This window comes from Macrobrachium rosenbergii, chromosome 34 (assembly GCF_040412425.1).
Source record: "Macrobrachium rosenbergii isolate ZJJX-2024 chromosome 34, ASM4041242v1, whole genome shotgun sequence".
NCBI lineage: Eukaryota > Metazoa > Arthropoda > Malacostraca > Decapoda > Palaemonidae > Macrobrachium > Macrobrachium rosenbergii.
In genome coordinates, this window is record NC_089774.1 from 1420049 (window position 1) to 1441049 (window position 21001).

At 48.8% G+C, this 21001-nt stretch overlaps 2 protein-coding genes across 2 annotated transcripts; one reads left to right on the top strand and one right to left on the bottom strand.

Moving 5' to 3' along the window:
* The first annotated feature begins 2919 nt into the window (after positions 1 to 2919).
* On the top strand, positions 2920 to 7142 carry LOC136856001 (uncharacterized). The gene is made up of 4 exons (XM_067133551.1): positions 2920 to 2977; positions 3451 to 3576; positions 3765 to 4039; positions 6897 to 7142. The coding sequence occupies exons 1-4, from the start codon at positions 2920 to 2922 to the stop codon at positions 7140 to 7142; spliced, it is 705 nt and encodes a 234-aa protein (XP_066989652.1).
* Positions 7143 to 16033: 8891 nt separating this feature from the next.
* On the bottom strand, positions 16034 to 17583 carry LOC136856002 (salivary glue protein Sgs-3-like; the record flags this gene model as incomplete). Its single annotated transcript, XM_067133552.1, has 4 exons — positions 16034 to 16768; positions 16900 to 17051; positions 17119 to 17442; positions 17514 to 17583. Coding segments are annotated over 4 exons (1281 nt in total), but the record flags the coding sequence as incomplete, so codon positions are not given.
* Between the last annotated feature and the right edge of the window lie 3418 nt (positions 17584 to 21001).

A 21001-nucleotide genomic window follows, 5' to 3' on the forward strand; every position in this document is an offset into this window, starting at 1 on the left:
GTGGTGGTGGAAGTTGAAGTAGGAGTTGGGGTGGTGGTGGTGGAAGTTGAAGTAGGAGTTGGGGTGGTGGTGGTGGAAGTTGAAGTAGGAGTTGGTGGTGGTGGTGGTGGAAGTTGAAGTAGGAGTTGGGTGGTGGTGGTGGAAGTTGAAGTAGGAGTTGGGGTGGTGGTGGTGGAAGTTGAAGTAGGAGTTGTGGTGGTTGTGGTGGAAGTTGAAGTAGGAGTTGGGGTGGTGGTGGTGGAAGTTGAAGTAGGAGTTGTGGTGGTGGTGGTGGAAGTTGAAGTGGGAGTTGGGGTGGTGGTGGTGGAAGTTGAAGTAGGAGTTGGGGTGGTTGTGGTGGAAGTAGGAGTTGGGGTGGTTGTGGTGGAAGTTGAAGTAGGAGTTGGGGTGGTTGTGGTGGAAGTTGAAGTAGGAGTTGTGGTGGTTGTGGTGGAAGTTGAAGTAGGAGTTGGGGTGGTGGTGGAAGTTGAAGTGGGAGTTGGGGTGGTTGTGGTGGAAGTTGAAGTAGGAGTTGTGGTGGTGGTGGTGGAAGTTGAAGTAGGAGTTGTGGTGGTGGTGTGGTTGTTGTGGTGTGGTTGTTGGGGGTGGGAGTGGGAGTGGTTGTTGTGGGTGTGGTTGTGGAAGTTGAGTGGGAGTTGTGATTGTGAGATGGGAGTTGAGGTGGTTGTTGAAGTGGGACTGTGGAAGTGGGGTTTGTTGTGGTTGTGGAAGTTGAAGTGGGAGTTGAGATGGTTGTGGGATTGGAAGTGGGGTGAGGTGGTTGTGGAGTTAAAGTTGAAGTGGAGTTGAGTTATTTGAAGTTGAAGTAGGAGTTAGGGTTATTTGTTGTAAGTTGTAGTGGAGTTGTGGTGGTTGTGGAAGTTAGTGTTGTTATGAAGTGTGGTTGTGGGATTGAAGAAGTGTGAGTTGAGGTTTGCTGTGGAGTTGTGGGAGTTGAGGTGGATGTGGGAAGTTGAAGTTGAAGTGGAGTTGAGGTGTTGTTGTAGGTGTGGTTGTGGAAGAGGAGTTGGAGTTAGTGGAGATTGAAGTGGAGTTATGTTGTGAAGCTAGAAGAGGAGTTGAGGAAATTATTTGTAGTAGCTGTGGTTATTAAAAGATTGAAGTAGGAGTTGCAAGATGGTTGTGGAAGTTGAAGTGGAGTTAGAGGTTAGTTATTGAAGGTGTAGTTGTGGAGGTTGAGTGGGAGTTGGGGAGTGTGGTTGTGGTGTAGTTGTGGAAGTTAATGTGGTTGGCTGGAAGTTGAAGTGGGAGTTGGAGATGGTTGTGGTTGAAGTTGGAAGTGGGAGTTGAGGTGGTTGTGGAAGTTGAAGTGGGAGTTGAGGTGGTTATTTGTGGAAGTGTTGTCGTGGAGTTGAGGTTGTTGTTGAAGGTTGTTGTGGAAGTTAAGGTCGTGAAGTTGAAGTTGGTTGTGGTTGTTGTAGGTGGTTGTGGTGGAAGTTGAAGTTGGTTGTGGATGTGTTGTGGTTGTTGATGTTGACGTGGAAGTTGGAGTGGTTGTGTGTTGAAGTTGGTGTGGGAGTTGGTGGTTGTGGAAGTTGAAGTGGTTATTTGTAGGTGTGTTATTTGAAGTTGAAGTGGGAGTTGGTGATTGTGGAAGGCTTAAAGTTGAAGTTGGAGTGGTTGTTGTAGGTGTGGTTGTGGAAGTTGAAGTTGAAGTGGTTGTTGTAGGTTGGAAATTAAAGTTGAAGTGGGAGTTGAGATGGTTGTGGTGTTGACGTTGAAGTTGGAGTTGGTTGTGGAGTTAAAGTTGAAGTTGGAGTTGGTGGTTGTGGTGTGATCCCGAAGTTGGAGTTGTGGTTGTTTATTTAGGTGTGGTTGTGGATGTTAAAGTTGAAGTGGGTGTTGGTGGTTGTTGTAGGTGTGGTTGTGGAAGTTAAAGTGGTTGTTGTAGGTGTGGTTGTGGAGTTGAGTTGGAGGTGGTTAGTTTGTAGGTGTGGTTGTGGACGTTGAAGTGGTTGTCGATGTAGGTGTGGTTGTGGAAGTTGAAGTGGGAGTTGTTGTTGTGGTTGTGGAAGTGGAAGCTTGGAGTGGTTGTTAAAGGTGGTCGTGGAGTTGAGTTTGGAAGTTAGGGGAGTTGAGTGTGGTCGTGGGAGTGTGAGTTGAGGTGGTTGTTGTAGGTGTGGTTGTGGAAGTTGAAGTTGAAGGGGGAGTTGAGGTGGGTGTTGTAGGTGAGGTTGTGGAAGTTGAAGTTGAAGTGGGAGTTGAGGTGGTTGTGGAAGTGGGAGTTGAGGTGGTTGTGGAATTTGAAGTTGAAGTGGGAGTTGGAGTTGTTGTTGTAGGTGTAGTTGTGGAAGATAAAGTTGAAGTGGGAGTTGGAGTTGTTGTTGTAGGTGTAATTGTGGAAGTTAAAGTTGAAGTGGGAGTTAAAGTGGTTGTTGTAGGTGTGGTTGTGGAAGTTGAAGGGATTGTTGTATGTGTGGTTGTGGAAGTTGAAGTTTGAAGTGGGAGTTGAGGTGGGTGTTGTAGGTGAGGTTGTGGAAGTTGAAGTTGAAGTGGGAGTTGAGGGATGTGTGGTTTGAAGTGGGAGTTAGTAGTGGTTATTTATGGAAGAAGTTGAAGTGGAAGGAGTAGTTGGGGGGAGGTTGTGGAAGTTTGAAGTTGGAATTGAAGTGGGAGTTGAGGTGGTTGTGGAAGTTGAAGAGATGGGACTTCAATTGTTACAGGTAGGTGTGATTGTGGAGTTGAAGTTGAAGTGGGTTGAGGTGGTTGTTATCTGAAGTTTGGTTGTTGAAGTTGAAGTGGGAGTTGAATTGGTTGTGAGTTGAGGTGGTTGTTGTAGGTCTGGTTGTTGGAAGTTGAAGATGGAGTTGAGGTGGTTGTGGAATTGAATGGGAGTTGAGGTGGTTGTTGAAGTTGAGGTTGAAGGAATTGGGGTGGTTGTTTGTAAGGTGGGTTGTGGAAGTTGAAGTGGGAGTTGAGATGGTTGTGGAAGTTGAAGTTGAGAATGGGACTTGGGTGGATGGTTGTAGGTGTGGTTGTAAGTTGAAGTTAAAGGAGTTGAGGTGGTTGTTGTAGGTGTGTGGTTGGAGTTGAGGTTGGTTGTGGGAGTTAAGTGTGTTGTGAAGTTGAAGAGGAATTGAGGTGGTTATTTGTAGGTGTGGTTGTTGAAGTTGAAGTGGGAGTTGGAGGGTTGTGGACCGTTGAAGTGGGGGAGTTGAGGTGGTTGTTGTGGGTGTGGTTGTGGAAGTTGAAGAGGGAGTTGAGGTGGTTGTGGAAGATGGGTTGGAAGTGGGAGTTGAGATTGTGGAAGTTGAAGTTGGAGTGGGATTGCAGGTGGTTGTGGAAGTTGAAGTTGAAGTGGTAGTTGAGGTTATTTATAGGTGGTTGTTGTAGGTGTGGTTTGGAATTGAGGTGGTTGGTTGTAGGTGGAGTTGTGGAGGTTGAAGTTGGAAGTGGGAGTTAGGTGGCTGGTGGGCTGTAGTTGAAGTGGAGTTGATGTGGTTGTTGCAGGTGTGGTTGTGGGAGTTGAGGTGGTTGTGGAAGTTGAAGTTGAAGTGGGAGTTGAGATGGTTGTTGTAGGTGTGGTTGTGGAAGTTAAAGTGGTTGTGGAAGTGGGAGTTGAGGTGGTGGTTGTAGGTGTGATTGTTGAAGTTGAAGTGGGAGTTGATGTGGTTGTGGAAGTTGAAGTTGAAGTGGGAGTTGAGATGGTTGTGGAAGTTGAAGTTGAAGTGGAGTTGAGGTGGTTGTGGAAGTTAAAGTTGAAGTGGGAGTTGAGGTGGTTGTGGAAGTTGAAGTTGAAGTGGGAGTTGAGGTTGTTGTTGTAGGTGTAGTTGTGGAAGTTAAAGTTGAATTGGGAGTTGAGGTGGTTGTTGTAGGTGTGGTTGTGGAAGTTGAAGTTGAAGTGGGAGTTGAGGTGGTTGTTGAAGTTGAAATGGGAGTTGAGGTGGTTGTTGTAGGTGTGGTTGAGGTTACGGTGTTGGGAGTTGAGGTGGTTGTGGAAGTTGAAGTGGGAGTTGAAGTGGTTGTTGTAGGTGTGGTTGTGGAAGTTGAAGTGGGAGTTAGAGGTGGCTGTTGGGTGGTTGTGGGAGCTGAAGTGGTTGTAGGTGCGTGGTTGTGGAAGGAGTTGAGGTGGTTGGAAGTTGAGATGGAAGTGGGGTTGAGGTGGTTGAGGAGTTGATGTTGAAGTGGGAGTTGAGGTGGAGCTGAGATGGTTGTGGAAGTTGAAGTTGGAAGTGGGAGTTGAGGTGGTTGTGGAAGGTGAAGTGGAGTTGAGGTGGTTGTAGTGGTTGATGTAGTCGTAGGTTAGTTGTGAAAGTGGGAGTTGATGTTGTTGTGGAAGTTGAATTTGAAGTGGGAGTTGAAGTGGTTGAAGGAGGTTGAAGTGGTTGGGAGTGGTTGTTGAAGTGAAGTTGAAGTGGTTTATTGGAATTTGGAAGTTGGAGTTGAGGAGTTGTTGTTGTGGGGTGGTAGTTGAGGTAGTTAAAATTGAAGTAGGAGAAGGTGGTTATTTGTAGGTGTGGTTTGGTTGTGGAAGTGGGAGTTGAGGTGGTTGTGGAAGTTGAAGTTGAGTGGGAGTTGAGGTGGTTTAGTGGAGCTGAGGGTGGTTGTAGTAAAGTGTGAGTTGATGTGGTTGAGGTTGAGTTGAGGTGGTGTTGTAGGTGAGGTTGGAAGTGGAACTGGGAGTTGAGGTGGTTGTGGAAGTTAGAGTTAGTGGGATGTTGAAGTGGTTGTGGAAGTTGAAGTTGAAGTGGGAGTTGAGGGGATTGTTGTTTGTGTGGAGATGGTTGTGGAAGTTGGAGTTGAGTGGAGGTTGTGGAAAGTTGAAGTGAAGTTGGGTGAGGTGGTTGTGGAGTTGAAGTGGGAGTTGAGGTGGGGTGTAGGTTGAGAAAGTGAAGTGAGTTGAGGTGGTTGTGGCAGGTGAAGTTGAAGTGGGTTGTTGTAGGGTGGTTGTGGGAAAGGACATTGAAGTGGGAGTTGAGATGGTTTTGGAAGTTGGAGGTGTGGTTGTGGAGTGGAGGAGTTGTTGGTGGTTGGGGGAGTTGGTTTGAAGTGGTTGTTGTGTGGTTGTGGAAGTTGGAAGTGGGGTTGAGGAGTTGAGTTGAAGTTGGAGTGGAGTTGAGGGTGGTTGTGGAGTTGAAGTTCAAGTGGGAGTTGAGGTGGTTGTGGAAGTTGAAGTTAAAGTGGGAGTCGAGGTGGTTGTTGTAGGTGTAGTTGTTGAAGTTGAAGTGGGAATTGAGGTGGTTGTTGAAGTTGAAGTGGGAGTTGAGGTGGTTGTGGAAGTTGAAGTGGGAGTTGAGGTGGTTGTTGTAGGAGTGGTTGAAGAAGTTGAGAAGAGGGAGTTGAGGTGGTTATTTGTAGATTTAAGTTGGTTGTGGGAGTTGAGGTGGATGTAGTTTGTGGAGTTGAAAGTAGGAGTTGGTGATTGTTGTGAATGGTTGTGGAAGTTGGAGTTGAAGTGAGGATTGGGTGGTTTGGTTGGAAGTTGAAGAGGTTGAGGTGGTTGTTGAAGTTGTGTTGTTGTGGGAGTTGGAGTGGTTGTTGAGATGGTTGTGGGGATTTGAAGCTAAAGTGGGAGTTAGGGGTGGTTGTGGAGATTGAAGTTGAAGTAGGAGTTGAGATGGTTATGGAAGTTGAAGTTGAAGTGGGACTTGATGAGTGGTGGTTGTTGAAGTTGGAGTGGTTGCTGAGGTGTGAAGATGGGAGTTGGTTGGTGTGTGGAAGTTGAAGTTTTAAGTGGGAGTTGTAGGTGGGAAGTTGAAGTTGCTGAGGGTTGTTGTAGGTGTGGTGGGAAGTTGAAGTAGTTGTTGTAGTTGTGGTCGTTGGTTGAGTGGGTGGTTGTTGCAGGTGGTGGAACTTGGAAGTTGAAGGGAGTTTGGTTGTTGTAGTTAAAGCGTTGAAGTTGAAGTGGATTTGTTGTGGAATGTTGAGAAGTTGTTGTTGGACTTGTTGTTTGTAGGTGTGGTCGTGGAAGTTGAAATTGGAGTGGAGTGAGGTGGTTGTTGTCTGGTGGTTTTGAAGTTACGTGGTTGAGGTTGTGGTGGTTGTTGGAAGTTGTAGGTGGTAGATGTGGACGTTGAAGTGGAGTCATGTTGGGGTGTGGTTGTGGAAGTTGAAGTGTGAGTTGGTTGTTGTGGTGTTGGGGGTTGAAGTGGGAGTTGTAGGGGTTGTTATTGAAGGTGATTGAAGTTAAAGTTGAAGTGGGAGTTGAAGTGGATTTGTTGTAGGTGTGGTTGTGGAAGTTGAAGTGTGAGTTGATGTGGCTGTGGAAGTTGGAGAGTTGGAGTTGAGTGGGAGTTGGAGTGTGGTTGTGGAGTTGAAGTTGAGTGGTGGTTGTTAGTGGGTTGTTGGAGGTTGGTTGTGGAGTTCTGAGATGGTTGTAGTTGAAGTGGGAGTTGAGGTGGCTGTGGAAGTTAAGGAGTTGGGAGTTGGTTGTGGGAAGTGGAGTTGGGGTTGTTGTTGTAGGTGTAGTTGTGGAAGTTAAAGTTGGAAGTGGGGTTAGGAGGTGGTTGTTGTAGGTGTGGTTGTGGAAGTTGAAGTTGAAGTGGGAGTTGGGGTGGTTGTTGGAGTTGAGGTGGAGTTGGCAGTGTGGTTGTTGAAGTTAAAGTTGGGAGTTGGGTGGTTGTGGGTGGTTGTTATAGGTGTGGTTGTGGGTTGAGGTGGTTGTGGAGTGGGAGTTGTGATTGTTGTTGGTGTGGTTGTGGAGTTGGTGAAGTGGGAGTTAGGGTGTGGTTGTGGAAGTTGAGGTGAGTGTGAGGTTGTGGGGTGGTTGTGGAAGTTGAATGGTTGTTGGGTGAGGTTGTTGAAGTGGGAGTGGGGTTGGTTGTGGAAATTAAAGTTGAAGTGAGGAGTTGGTGGTTGTGGAAGTTGAAGTGGGAAGTGATGTTATTTATTAAAGGATGAAGTGGGGTGAGGTGGTTGTTAAAGTTGAAGTGGGAGTTATGATTGGTTATTTGTAGGTGTGGTTGTGGAAGTTGAAGTGGGTGTTGTGGTGGTTGTTGAGGTTGGAGGTGGGAGTTAAAGTTGGAGTGGTTGTTGTAGGTGTGGTTGTGGAAGTTGAGGTGGTTGTTGTAGGTGTGGTTGTGGAAGTTGAAGTGGGAGTTGAGGTGGTTGTGGAAGTTGAAGCTGAAGTGGGAGTTAAGGTGGTTGTTGTAGGTGTGGTTTTGGAAGTTCAAGTGGGAGTTGAGGTGGTTGTGGAAGTGTGAAAGTTGATGGGAGTTGTAGGTGTGGTTGTGGAAGTTGAAGTTGAAGGTTGAGGTGGGTGTTGTAAGTGAGGTTGTGGAAGTTGAAGTTGAAGTGGTAGTTGAGGGTGGTTGCTTGTGGAATTTGAAGTTAGTGGGAGTTGGAGTTGGAAGTGGGGTGTAGTTGTGGTTGTGGAAGTTCAAAGTGATTGGAGTTGAGTTGGTGTAGTGTGGAAGTTAAGTTAGTGGGAGTTAAGGTGGTTGTGGTAGGTGTGGTTGTGGAGTGAGGTGGTTTGGAAGTGGGAGTTAGGTGGTTGTTGTTGGTGTGGTTGTGGAAGTTGAAGAGTGGGAGTTAGGAGTTGGTGGTTGTGGAAGTTGAGTGGGAGTTAAGGTGGAGTTGTAGGTGTGTTGTGGAAGTTGAGAGTGGGTGTTAAGTGGTTGTTGTTGAAGTTGAGGTGGTTATTTGAAGAGTGTGGTTGTGGAAGTTAAAGTTGAAGGGATGTTGTTGAGGTGGGTGTTGTAGGTGAGGTTGTGGAGTTGGAAGTTGAAGTGGGAGTTGAGGTGGTTGTTGGTGGTTTGAAGTTGGTAGAGGGAGTTGGGGTTGTTGTTGTAGGTGTAGTTGTGGAAGATAAAGTTGAAGTGGGAGTTGTGGTTGTTGTTGTAGGTGTAATTGTGGAAGTTAAAGTTGAAGTGGGAGTTAAGGTGGATTTGTTGTAGGTGGTTGTGGAAGTTGAGTGGTTGTTGTATGTGTGGTTGTGGAAGTTGAAGTTTGAAGTTGGAGTTGAGGTGGGTGTTGTAGGTGAGGTTGTGGGTTAAGGTGGTGGGAGTTGTGAGGTGGTTGTGGAAGTTCAAGAAGTGGGGTGAGGTGGTTGTTGAAGTGTGAGTTGTGGAAGTGGTTGTTGGGGAGGTTGTGTTGTTGAAGTTGAAGTTGAAGTGGGAGTTGAGGGTGGTTATTGGAAGTTGAAGTTGGACTTAGGGTTGTGTTAGAGAAGTAGGTTGATTGTGGAAGTTGAAGTTGAAGTGGGAGTTAAGGCAGTTGTTGTAGGTTTGGTTGTTGAAGTGGGGTTGAAGGTTGTGGGAGTTTGGTGGTTGTTGTTGGAAATTGTTGAGGTTGAAGATGGATTAAAGTTGAAGTGGAAGTTAAGGTAGGTTATTTGTGGTTGTGTGGTTGTGGAAGTTGAAGTTTGTGGTAGGTGTGGTTGTGAGTGAAGTGGGAGTAGAGTGTGGTTGTGGAAGTTGAAGTTGAGAATGGAGTTGGGGTTAGTTGTAGTGTGGTTGTGGAGTTGAAGTTGGAGTCGTTGTGAAGGTGGTTGTTTGTAGGTGTTGGGTGGTGGTTTGAGTTGAGAGTGGATTTGGTGTGGTGGTGGTGTCGAAGTTGGAGTGGTTGTTGTAGGTGTGGTCGTGGGCGTTGGAAGTTGAAGTGGTTGTTGTAGGTGTGGTCGTTGAAGTTGAAGTTGAGTGGTTGTTGTAGGTGTGGGTGTCGAAGTTGAAGTGGTTGTTGTAGGTGTGGTCGTGTTGAGTTGAAGTTGGAGTGAGAGTTAAGTCGTAGGTGTAGGTGTGGTCGTTGAAGTTGGAGTGGTTGTTGTGTTGGTGAAGTTGAAGTGGAGTTGTTGGTGGTGTGTGGAAGTTGGAGTGGAGTTGTTGTGGTGTGGTGGGATGTGTGGTTGGAGTGGTTGTTGTGGAAGTTGGTGTGGTGGTGGTGGTGGAGGAGGAGTGGGTTGTTGAAGCAGGGGGTGGGTGGTGGAAGTTGAAGTTGGAGTGGTTGGTTGTGGTGTGGTGTTGAAGTTGGAGTTGGAGTTCTGATTGTAGAGGTGTGGTTGTGGAGTTAGTGGTTGTGGAGTGGGAGTTGAGGTGGTGGTTGTAGGTGTGATTGTTGAAGTTGTAAGTGGGAGTTGATGTGGTTGTGAAGTTGAAGTTAGGGGAGTTGGATGGTTGTGTTGAAGTTGAAGTGGGACTTGAGGTGGTTGTGTTAAAGTTGAGTGGGAGTTGTGATTGTGGAAGTTGAAGTTGGAGGTGGGAGTTGAGGTTGTTGTTGTAGGTGTAGTTTGATTGTTGAAGTGGGAGTTGAGGTGGTTGTTGTACGTGTGTTGTGGTGGTTGAAGTTGAAGTGTGGGTTGAGGTGGTTTATTTGAAGTTGAAGTGGGAGTGGAGGTTGTTGTAGGTGTGTTGTGGAAGTTAAAGTGGGAGTTGAGGTGGTTGTGGAAGTTGAAGTGGAGTTGAGGTGGTTGTTGTAGGTGTGGTTGTGGTTGTGGGTTGAAGTGGGAGTTGGAGGTGGTTGTGGAGGTTGAGAAGTTGAAAATGGAGTTGAGGTGGTTGTGGAAGTTGAATTGAAGTGGGAGTTGGGTGGGTGTTGAGTTGAGGTTGTGGAAGTTGGAGTTGATGGGAGTTGTGGAGAGTGTTGAGGTTGTGGGAGTTGAGTTGAGAGTGGGAGTTGAGGTGGTTGGAATTGAAGGGTTGAGGTCGTTGATGTAGTCGTGGTTTATTTGTAGTTGAAGTGGGAGTTGAGGTGGTTGTGGACGTTGAATTTGAAAAGGGAGTTGAGATAGTTGTTGTGGGTGAAGTTGAAGTGGTTGGGAAGTTAAAGCTGAAGTGGGAGTTGGGTAGTTATTGAGAGTTGAAGTTGGAGTTGGGTTGTTGTAGGTGTAGTTGTGGAGAGTTAAGGTGAAGTAGGAGTTAGGTGGTTGTGGTTGTGGAGGTGGAAGTTGGAAGTTTTTAGTTGGTTGTTGTTGATAGGTGTGGGGTTGAGGTGGTTGTGGTGTGGGTGTGGTTGTGGTTAAAGTGTGAGTTGTGTGGTTGTGGAAGTTGAAGTTGAAGTGGGAGTTGAGGTGGTTGTGGAAGTTGAAGTGGGTGGTTTGGCAGGTGGTGTTGTGGGTTGAAGTTGGTTGTGGGAGTTATGAGGTGGTTGTGGAAGTTATGAAGTTGAAGTGGGAGTTCAGATGTTGTTGTGTGGTTGGAAGTGGGGAGTTGAAGGTTGTGAAGTTGTTGAAGTGGGAGTTGAGGTGGTTGTGGAAGTTGAAGTTGAAGTGGGGTTATGGTTGAGGAAGTTGAAGTGGGAGTGATGTGGTTGTGAAGTTGAAGTTGAAGTGGGAGTTGAGGTGGTTGTGAAGTTGACATTGAAGTGGGAAGTGGAAGTTGAAGTTGTTGTGGGGTTGGAATTGAAGTGGTTGTTGAGGTGTGGTTGTGGGGTTGAAGTGGGGAGGAGTTGAAGTTGAGTGGTTGTTGGGGTGTAGTTGTGGAAGTTTAAGTTGAAGTGGGAGTTGAGGTGGTTGTGTTGTTGACGTGGAGTTGGGGTGGTTGTGGAAGTTGAAGTGGGAGTTGAGGTGGTTGTTGTTGGTGAGGTTGTAGAGTTGGAAGTTGGAGTGGGAGTTGTTGTGGTTGTGGAAGTTGAAGGGAGTTGAGGTGGTTGTTGTAGGTGTGGTTGTGGAAGTTGAAGTTGGAGTGGGAGTTGTGGGGTTGTGGAAGTTGAAGTGGGAGTTGTGGTGGTTGTGGAAGTTGAAGTGGAGTTGAGATGGTTGTGGAAGTTGAAGATGAGAATGGGACTTAAGGTGGTAGTGTGGTGTGGTTGTGGAAGTTGAAGTGGGAGGTGGTTTGGAAGGTGAAAAGTGGTGTTAGTGGTTGTTGTGGTTGTTGAAGTTGAAGTTGGGGTTGGGTGGTTGTTGTGGGTCGTGGAAGTTGAAGTTGGAGTGGTTGTTGTTGGTGGTGAAGATGAAGTTGGAGTAGTTGTAGGTGTGGTGGTTGTTGTGGAGTGGTTGTTGAGTTGATGTTGAGTGGTGGTTGTTGTAGATGTTGAAGTTGTGGGGTTGATTCAGTGGATGGTGTGGTTTGGAAGTTAAATTTGATGTGATTATTTGAGATGTGTTGTGGTTGGAAGTTGAAGTTGGAGTTGTTGTTATGAAAGTTGAAGTGGGAGTTGGAGTGGTTATTGTAGGTTGAAGTTGGGAGTTGAATTTGTTGTTGTTGTAGGTGTGGTCGTGGAAGTTAAAGTTGGGTGTTGAGAGGTGGTGTCAGAAGTTGAAGTGGTGAAGTTGTGAAGTTGAAGGTGGTTGTTGTAGGTGTGGTAGTTGGAAGTTGAAGTGGGAGTTGATGTGTTGGTGTGTTGAAGTTGGAAGTGTGTGGTGTGTGGAGATTGGAGTTGAAGTTGGATGTGGTTGTGGAAGTTAAAGTTGAAGTGGGAGTTGGTGGTTGTGGAAGTTGGAGTTGAAGTGGTTTTAGAGGTGTGGAAGTTAAGTTGGACTGGTTGTTGTAGGTTGGAAGTTGGTGGGAGTTGAGGTGGTTGTTATAGTGTGGTTGTGGAAGTTGAAGTTGAAGTGGTTGTTGTGGTTGTGGTCGTTGAAGTGGGAGTTGAGGTGGTTGTTTGTAAGTTAAGGTTGTGGAAGTGAGTCGTTAGTTGAGAAGTTGTGGAGTTGTGAAGTGGTTGTGGGAGTGGTTGTTTGAAATGGTTGTGGAAGTTGAGTGGGAGTTGTGATTGTGGTGTGGGCGTTGAGGTGGTTGTTGTAGGGAAAGTCGAAGAGGTTGAAGTGGTTGTTGTTGTAGGTGTGGGAGTCGATGGTTGTGGGAGTTGAAGTGGGGTTGTAGGTGTGGTTGTTGACGTTAAAGTTGGAGTCGTTGTTGTAGGTGTAGTCGTTGAAGTTGGAGGGGGTTGTTAGGGTTAAGTCGTTGTAAGGTTGTTGTAGGTGTAGGTGTGGATGTTGAAGTTAGGTCGTTGTTTGTAGGTGTAGTCATTGGGAGTTAAGTGTGTTAGTTGAGTGTGGCTGTGTTGAAGTTGAAGTGGGAGGGTTGGGGTGTGGACGTTGATTTGGAGTCGTTGTAGGTGTGGTCGTGGAAGTTGAAGTTGGAGTTTGTTGTGGTTGTTGTCAGGTGTTATTGTGGAAGAGGAGTGGTTGATGTGGTGTGGAGTCGAAGTTGGGGATGTTGTGGGTGTGTTGTGAAGCTGAAGTTGAAGTGGTTGTTGTAGGTGTGGTCGTGGAGCTGAAGTGGTTGTTAAAAGGTGTAGAGTGTGGAGTCAGAAGTTGGTGGTTGTTGAGCGTGGTCGTGGAAGTTGAAGTTGGAGTGGATTTAGGTGTAGGTGTGGTCATGGAAGTTGGAGTTGGAGTGGTTGTTGTAGGTGTGGTTGTGGAGAGTTGAAGTTGGGGGTGGTGTGTTTAAGTGTGGGTGTTTGCTGTGGAAATCAGTTGGTTGTTGTTGGGGTTGGTGTGTGGTGGTGGAAGTTGGAAGTGGGAGTTGTGGTGGTGGTGGTGTGGAAGTTAGTTGAGGTGGTTGTTTGTGGGTGTGGTTGTGGAAGTTGGAGTGGTTTGTTGTAGGTGGTTGTGGAAGTTGAAGTTGGTGTGGTTGTTAAGGTGTAGTAGTGGGGTTGGTTGTGGGTTGTTGTGGGTGGTTGTGGAAGTTGAGTTGAAGTGGTTGTTGTTGGTGTGGTTGTGGAAGTTGAAGTTGGTTGTGGTGGAGTTGTGGGGTGTGGTTTGTGGTGGAAGTTGAAGTTAGGTTGTTGGGGTTAGTGGTTGTGGAAGTTGAAGTTGGTGTTGGTTGTTGTACGTGAAGTTGAAGTGGGAGTTAGTTGGAGATTGTGGGTTAAAGTTGGTGTGTGGTTGTGATGTTGTTGTTGAGTGGTTGTTGAGTTGAAGTTAAAGTGGGTGGTGTGGTTGTGGAAATTAAAGTTGAAGTGGGTGTTGTGGAGTTGGTGTGGTTGTGGAAAGTTGAAGTTGGAGTGGTTTGTTGTTGTGTGGTGGAGTTAAAGTTGGAGTTGGGTGGTTGTTGTGAAGTGGTTGTGGGAAGTTGAAGTGGGAGTTGGGGTGAACTGTGGACGTTGAGGTGGAGGGGGTTGTTGTGGGTGTGGTGGGAAGTTGAAGTGGTTGTTGTAGGTGTGGTTGTGGAAGTTAAAGTTGGAGTTGTGTTGTTGTAGGTGTGGTTGTGGACGTTGAAGTTGGTGTGGTTATGGTTGTGGGATTGTGTGGGTGGTGTGTTGAAGTTGAAGTGGTTGTTGGGTGTGGTTGTTGGAAGTGGTTGTTGTTGTGGAAGTTGAAGTGGGAGTTGAGGTGGTTGTGGGGAATTGAAGCTGGTGGTGGTGTTAAGATTGGGGTGGTGGTTGTTGTGGGTGTGGTTTGGAAGTTGAGTGGGGTGGTGGATTGAGGTGTTGTGGTGGTGGTGTGAGTTGGGGTGGTTGTTGTGGTGTGGTGTGGTGGTCAGAGAGTTGAAGGGTGGTTGTGGTGGGTGTGGTCAGGTGGTGGTTGGGGAAGTTGAAGTGGTGGAGTTGTTGTAGGTGGTTGTGGTGGAAGTTAGAGTTGGAGTGGTTGTTGTGGTGTGGTCGTTGAAGTTAGAGGGTTGAAGTGGTTGTTGTGGTGTTTGTGGTGTGGTGGTGGTGGTGGAAGATAAAGTTGTTAGTGTGGTGGTGGAGTTGAAGTGGTTGTTTTAGGTGTGGTGGTGGACGTTGAAGTTGAAGTGGTTGTTAAAGGTGGTTGTTATGGTGGTGTGGTGGTTGTTGTAGGTGTGGTCGTGGGAGTTGAAGTTGAAGTGTGTGGTTGTTGTAGGTGTGGTCGTGATGGATTGAGTTGGAGTTGTTGGTGGTTATTTGTTGGTGTTGTTGTGGTGTGGAAGTTGAAGTGGTGGAAGTGGTTGTTGGGGTGGTGGTGTGGAAGTTGGAAGTTGGAGTTGGTTGTTGTTGGTGGTTGTAGGTGAAGTTGTAGTGGAAGTTGAAGTAGTGGTGGTTGTGGGTGGTTGTGGAAGTTTGGGTGGTTGGTCAGTTGGTGGTTGATGTGGGTTAGTTGAGGTTGTGGTGGAAGTTGAAGTGGAGTTGAAGTGGTGATGTTGAACTTGAAGGTGGTTGTTGTAGGGTGTGGTTGTGGAGTTGGACTAGTTGAAGTGGGAGTTGTGGTCGTGTGGTGGTGGTGTAAGTTTAGTTGTTGTAAGTGGGTGGTGAAGTTGAAGTTGAAGTGGTTGTTGTGGGGTGTGGTCATTGTGGTGGAAGTTGAAGTGGTTGTTGTAGGTGTGGTGGTGGACGTTGAAGTTGGAGTTGGTTGTTGTGGAGGTGAGGTGGTGGAAGTTGAAGTTGGAGTGGTTGTGGTGGTGGTGGTCGTTGAAGTGGGAGTTGGTGGTTTGTTGGTGTGGGTGTGGGAGTTGGGGTTGTTGGTTGGTGGTGGGGTTGGGGTGGTGGTGTGGAAGTTGAAGTTGGAGTTGGTTGTTGTGGTGGTGGAAGATGAAGTTGTGGTTGTTGTGGTGTGTGGTGTTGACGTTGGAGTTGGGTGTGGTTATTTGTAGGTGTTGTGTGTGGTTGAAGTTGGAGTGGGTTTGTTGTGGTGGTGGTGGTGGAAGTTGAAGTGGTTGTTGGGGTGTGGTGGTGGTGGAGTTGAAGTTGGAGTGGTTGTTGTGGGGTGTGGTCGTGGTGAAGTTGAGTGGTTGTGGTGGTGTGGTCGTGGAAGTGGGAGTTGGGGTGGTGGTTGAAGTAGGTGTGGTGTGGACGTTGAAGTTGAAGTGGAGTTGTAGTGTTGTGGTGGAAGTTGAAGTTGGGTGGTTGTTGGTGGTGGTTGAAGTGGAAGTTGAAGTTGAAGTGGTGGAGTTGTTGTGAGGTGGTGGTCGTGGAAGTTGAAGTGGTGGTTGTTGTAGGTTGTGGTGTGGTTGTTGAAGTTGAGTTGGTGGTGTTGTGGTGGTGTGGTGGAAGTTGTAGTTGTTGTTGTGGTGGTGGAAGTTGAAGTTGAAGTGGAGTTGGGGTGGTGGTGGTGGAAGTTGAAGTGGGAGTTAGGGTGGTTGTTGGTGGAAGTGCAGGTTGGGGTGGTTGGTGTTGAGGTGTGGTGGTTGTTGGAAGTTAGGAGTTGGGGTGGTTGTGGTGGGTTGAAGTTAAAGTTGGGGTGGTTGTGGTGGGTTGAAGTTGAAGTTGGGGTGGTGGTTGTTGAAGTGGGAGTTGGTGGTCGTGGTGGAGTTGAAGTGGTGTTGTTGTGGTTGTGGTGGTCGTTGAAGTTGAGTTGTGGTGGTGGAGTGGTGGTTGTTGTGGTGTTGACAGTGGGTGAAGTGGAGTGGAAGTTGGGAGTTGTTGTGGAAGTTGAAGTTGGAGTGGGAGGTTGGTTGTGGGGTTGTGGAAGTTGGTTGAAGTTGAAGTGGAGTTGTAGGTGTGGTGGTGGAAGTTGAAGTTTGGGGTGGAGTGGTGGAAGTTGGAAGTAGGAGTTGTGGTTGTGGTGGAAGTTGAAGTAGGAGTTGGTGGTGGTGGTGGAAGTGTGGAGTTGGGGTGGTGGTGGTGGAAGTTGAAGTGGGAGTTGGGGTGGTTGGTGGTGGAGTTGAAAGTGTTGTGGTGGTGGTGGTGGAAGTTGAAGTGGGAGTTTGGGTGGTGGTGGTGGAAGTTGAAGTGGGAGTTGTGGTGGTGGTGGTGGAAGTTGAGTGGGAGTTGGTGTGGTGGTGGTGGAAGTTGAGTGGGAGTTGGGTGGTTGGTGGAAGTTGTAGGTTGGGGTGGTGGTGGAAGTTGAGAGTGGTTGGTTGTGGAGTTGTGGTTGGGGTGGTGGTGGTGGAAGTTGGAGAAGTGGGTTGGGGTGGTGGTGGTGGAAGTTGAAGTTGTTGGGGTTTGTGGTGGAAGTTGAAGTGGTTGGGGTGGTGGTGGTGGAAGTTGAAGTGGTTGGGGTGGTTGTGGTGGAAGTTGAAGTGGAGTTGTGGTGGTGGTGGAAGTTGAAGTAGGAGTTGGGGTGGTGTGGTGGAAGTTGAAGTAGGAGTTGGTGGTGGTGGAAGTTGAGTTGTTGGGGTGGTTGTGGTGGAAGTTGAAGTAGGAGTTGAAGGTGGTGGTGGAAGTTGAAGTAGGAGTTGTGGTGGTGGTGGTTGAAGTTGAAGTGGAGTTGGGGTGGTGGTGTGGAAGTTGAAGTGGAGTTGGGGTGGTGGTGGTGGTGAAGTGGGAGTTGTGGTGGTGGTGGTGGAAGTTGAGTTGGGTGGTGGTGGTGGAAGGTGGGTTAGGGTGGTGGTGGTGGAAGTTGAGGTGGGTTGTTGTGGTGGTGGTGGAAGTTGGAAGTAGGAGTTGGTGGTGGTGGTGGAAGTTGGCAGGAGTTGGTGGTGGTGGTGGTGGAAGTTGAAGTAGGTTGTTGTAGGTGGTGGTGATGGAAGTTGAGGAGTTGTGGTGTGGTTGTGGTGGAAGTTGAAGTAGGAGTTGTGTGGTGGTGGTGAAGTTGAAGTAGGAGTTGGGGTGGTGGTGGTGCGTTGAAGTTGGAGTTGGTGGTGGTTGTGGTTGGTGGTGGAGTTGAAGTGGAGTTGGGGTGGTGGTGGTGGAAGTTGAAAATGGAGTTGGGGTGGTGGTGGTGGGGTTGAGTTTGGGGTGGTGGTGGTGGTGGAAGTTGGAAGTAGGAGTTGTGGTGGTGGTGGTGGAAGTTGAAGTGGTTGTTGTAGGTGGTGGTCGTGAAGTAGAGTTGGGGTGGTGGTGGTGGTTGTAGGTGGTGGTTGATGTGGAAGTTGAAGTGGTTGTTGTGGTGTGGTGGAAGTTGAAGTGGAGTTGTGGTGGTGGTGGAAGTTGAAGTAGGAGTTGGGGTGGTTGTGGAAGGTGGGGTGGTGGTGGAAGGGTGGTGGAGTGGGGTTGTTGAAGGAGTTGATGTGGTGGTGGTGGAAGTTGAAGTAGGAGTTGGGGTGGGTGGTGGAAGTTGAAGTAGGAGTTGGGGTGGTTGTGGTGTGGAAGTTGAAGTAGGAGTTGGGTGGTTCTAGTGGTAGTTGAAATGGGTGGTGGTGGTGGAAGTTGAAGTGGGAGTTGTGGTGGTTGTGGTGGAAGTTGAAGTTGGAGTTGGGGTGGTTGTGGTGGAAGTTGAAGTAGGAGTTAGGTGGTTGTGGTGGAAGTTGAAGTAGTTGTTGGTGGTGGTTGAAGTTGAGTTGGGGTGGTGGTGGTGGAAGTTAGGGGAGTTGGGGTGGTTGTGGTGGAAGTTGAAGTAGGAGTTGAAGTTGAAGTGGGAGTTGGGGTGGTGGTGGTGGAAGTTGAAGTGGGAGTTGGGTGGTGGTGGTGGAGTTGAAGTAGGAGTTGGGTGTGGTGGTGGGAAGTTGAGGGTGGGGTGGTGGGTGGAAGTTGTTGGAGTTGTGGTGGTGGTGGTGGAAGTTGAAGTAGGAGTTGTGGTGGTTGTGGTGGAAGTTGAAGTTGGAGTTGGTTGGTTGTGGTGGAGGTTGGAAGCAGTTGGTGTGGTGGTGGTGGAAGTTGTAGTTGGGGTGGTGGTGGTGGAAGTTGAAGTTGAGTTGGGTGGTTGTGGTGGAAGTTGAAGTAGGAGTTGGGGTGGTTGTGGTGGAAGTTGAAGTGGAGTTGGGGTGGTTGTGGTGGAAGTTGAAGTTGGGGTGGTGGTGGTGGAAGTTGAAGTAGGAGTTGGGGTGGTGGTGGTGGAAGTTGAAGTAGGAGTTGGGGTGGTGGTGGTGGGTGGTTGTGGGAAGTTGGGTGGTGGTGGTGGAAGAAGTGAAGTGGGGTTGTGGTGGTTGTGGTGGAAGTTGAAGTAGGAGTTGGGGTGGTGGTGGTGGAAGTTGAAGTAGGAGTTGGGGTGGTGGTGGTGGAAGTTGAAGTAGGAGTTGGGGTGGTTGTGGTGGAAGTTGAAGTGGAGTTGTGGTGGTGGTGGTTGGAAGTGGAGTTGAGGTTGGTGGTGGTGGAAGTTGAAGTTGGAGTTGGGGTGGTTGTGGTGGAAGTTGAAGTAGGTTGTGGTGGTTGTGGTGGAAGTTGAAGTAGGAGTTGGGGTGGTGGTGGTGGAAGTGTGGTAGGAGTTGGGGTGGTTGAAGTGGTGGTTGGTTGAGTGGTGGAGTTGGGGTGGTGGTGGTGGAAGTTGAAGTGGGAGTTGGTGTGGTGGTGGTGGAAGTTGAAGTGGTTATGAGTTGGGTTGGTGGTGGTGGAAGTTGAAGTAGGAGTTGTGGTGGTTGAAGTTGAAGTGGAGTTGTTGTGGTTGTGGTGGAAGTTGAAGTGGGAGTTGGGGTGGTTGTGGTGGAAGTTGAAGTGGGAGTTGGGGTGGTGGTGTGGAAGTTAAAGTTGAAGTAGGAGTTGTGGGTGGTGGTGGTGGAAGTTGAAGTGGGAGTTGGGGTGGTGGTGGTGGTTGAAGTGGGAGTTAGGTTGAAAGTGGGAGTTGGTGGTTGTGGTGGAAGTTGAAGTGTTGGTGTGGTTGTGGTGGAAGTTGAAGTGGAGTTGGGGTGGTTGTGGTTGTTGAAGTGGGGTTGGGGTGGTGGTGGTGGAAGTTGAAGTAGGAGTTGGGGTGGTTGTGGTGGAGTTGAAGTGGAGTTGGGTGGTTGTGGTGGAAGTTGAAGTAGGAGTTGGGGTGGTTGTGGTGGAGTTGAAGTAGGAGTTGGGGTGGTGTGTGGTGGAAGTTGAAGTGGAGTTGGACTGGTGGTGGTGGAGTTGTAGGTTGTGGTGGTGGTGGAAGTTGAAGTAGGAGTTGGGGTGGTTGTGGTGGAAGTTGAAGTAGGAGTTGGGGTGGTTGTGGTGGAAGTTGAAGTAGGAGGTGGTGGTGGTGGTTGTGGTGGAAGTTGAAGTGGAGTTGTTGGTTGTGGTGGAAGTTGAAGTAGGAGTTGGAGTGGTTGTGGTGGAAGTTGAAGTAGGAGTTGGTGTGGTTGTGGTGGAAGTTGAAGTGGGAGTTGGGGTGGTTGTGGTGGAAGTTGAAGTAGGAGTTGGGGTGGTTGTGGTGGAAGTTGTGAAGTTAGGTTGGGTTGGTGGTGGTGGTGGAAGTTGAAATGGGAGTTGGGGTGGTTGTGGTGGAAGTTGAAGTAGGAGTTGGGGTGGTGGTGGTGGAAGTTGAAGTAGGAGTTGGAGTGGTGGTGGTGGAAGTTGAAGTTTGGTGGTTGGGTGGAAGTTGAAGTAGGAGTTGTTGTGGTGGTGGTGGAAGTTGGAAGTGGAGTTGGGGTGGTTGTGGTGGAAGTTGTAGGAGTTGGGGTGTGGTTGTGGTGGAAGTTGAAGTGGAGTAGGAGTTTGGGTGTGGTGGTGGTGGAGTTGAAGTGGGAGTTGGGGTGGTGGTGGTGGAAGTTGAAGTAGGAGTTGGGGTGGTTGTGGAAGTTGAATAGTTGGTGTGGTTGTGGTGGAAGTTGAAGTAGGAGTTGGGGTGGTGTGGGTGGAAGTTGAAGTAGGAGTTGGGGTGGGTGAAGCTGAAGTAGGAGCTGGTGTGGTTGTTGGAAGTTGGAGTTGTGGTGGTTGTGGTGGAAGTTGGAAGTTGGTGGAGTTGTTGGTGGTGGAAGTTGTGGTGGTTGTGGTGGAAGTTGAGTAGGAGTTGTGTTGGAAGTTGGAGTGGTTGGTGGTTGTGGTGGAAGTTGAAGTAGGAGTTGAGGTGGTGGTGGTGGAAGTTGAAGTAGGAGTTGGGGTGGTTGTGGTGGAAGTTGAAGTAGGAGTTGGGGTGGTTGTGGTGGAAGTTGAAGTAGGAGTTGGGGTGGTGGTGGTGGTTGGAGTGGGAGTTGTGGTTGTGGTGGAAGTTGAAGTAGGAGTTGGGGTGGTGGTGGTGGTGGAAGTTGAAGTAGGAGTTGGGGTGGTTGTGGTGGTGGAAGTTGAAGTAGGAGTTGGGTGGTGGTGGTGGAAGTTGGAGTGGAGTTGTTGTGGTGGTGGTGGAAGTTGAAGTAGGTGGTGTGGAAGTTGAAGTAGGGTGGTGGTGGTGTGGAAGTTGAGTTGTTGGGTGGTTGTGGTGGAAGTTGAAGTAGGAGTTGTGGTGGTGGTGGTGGAAGTTGAAGTAGAGTTGGGGTGGTGGTGGTGGAAGTTGAGTAGGAGTTGGGGTGGTGGTGGTGGTTGAAGTTGGGGTGGTTGTGGTGGAAGTTGAAGTAGGAGGTGGTGGTGGTGGAAGTTGAAGTAGGAGTTGGGTGTGGTGGTGGTGGAGTTGAAGTAGGAGTTTGGTGGTGGTTGTGGTGGAAGTTGATGGGGTGGTGGTGGTGGAAGTTGGTTGGTTGTTGTGGTTGTGGTGGTGGAAGTTGAAGTAGGAGTTGGGGTGGTGGTGGTGGAAGTTGTGGGAGTGGTGTGGTGGTGGTGGAAGTTGAAGTTGGAGTTGGGTGGTGGTGGTGGGAAGTTGAAGTGGAGTTGGGGTGGTTGTGGTGGAAGTTGAAGTAGGAGTTGGGGTGGTGGTGGTGGTGGTTGAAGTAGGAGTTGGGGTGTGGTGGTGGAAGTTGAAGTAGGAGTTGGGGTGGTTGTGGTGGAAGTTGGTAGGAGTTGGGGTGGTGGTGGTGGAAGTTGAAGTAGGAGTTGGGTGTGGTGGTGGGTTGTGGTGGTTGGTGGTGGAAGTTGAAGTAGGAGTTGGGGTGGTGGTGGAAGTTGAAGTAGGAGTTGTGGTGGTGGTGGAAGTTGGAAGTAGGAGTTGGGTGGTGGTGGAAGTTGTGGTGGTGAGTTGTGTTGGTGTAGGAGTGGTGGTGGTGGTGGAAGTTGAAGTGGGAGTTGGGGTGGTTGTGGTGGAAGTTGAAGTAGGGTTGGGGTGGTGGTGGTGGAAGTTGAAGTAGGAGTTGGGGTGGTTGTGGTGGAAGTTGTGGGAGTTAGGGTGGTTGTGGTGGAAGTTGAAGGTTGTGGTGGTGGTGGTGGAGTTGAAGTAGGAGTTGGGGTGGTTGTGGTGGAAGTTGAAGTAGGAGTTGGGGTGTGGTGGTGGTGGAAGTTGAAGTAGGAGTTGGGTGGTGGTGGTGGTGGGAGTTGGTGTGGTTGTGGTGGAAGTTGGAGTAGGAGTTGGTGGTTGTGGTGGAAGTTGAAGTGGAGTTGGGGTGGTGGTGGTGGAAGTTGAAGTAGGAGTTGAGGTGGTTGTGGTGGAAGTTGTGGAAGTAGGAGTTGGGGTGGTGGTGGTGGAAGTTGAAGTAGGGTTGGGGTGGTTGTGGTGGTGGTGGGAGTTGGGGTGGTTGTGGTGGAAGTTGAAGTTTGTGGTGGTGGTGGTGGAGTTGAAGTGGGAGTTGTGGTGGTTGTGGTGGAAGTTGAAGTAGGAGTTGGGGTGGTGGTGGTGGAAGTTGAGGGGAGTTGGGGTGGTGGTGGT

What these genes read in the sequence shown, in the direction of transcription:
- LOC136856001 (XM_067133551.1), top strand. Translation starts at nt 2,920, where the DNA reads ATGGTTGTGGAAGTTGAAGTTGAGAATGGGACTTGGGTGGATGGTTGT. An exon ending in GGATGGTTGTAGGTGTGGTT is followed by an intron (nt 2,978 to 3,450) that starts GTAAGTTGAAGT and finishes TGGTTGTTGCAG; the next exon opens with GTGTGGTTGTGGGAGTTGAG. An exon ending in TTGTGGGAGCTGAAGTGGTT is followed by an intron (nt 4,040 to 6,896) that starts GTAGGTGCGTGG and finishes GGTTATTTGTAG; the next exon opens with GTGTGGTTGTGGAAGTTGAA.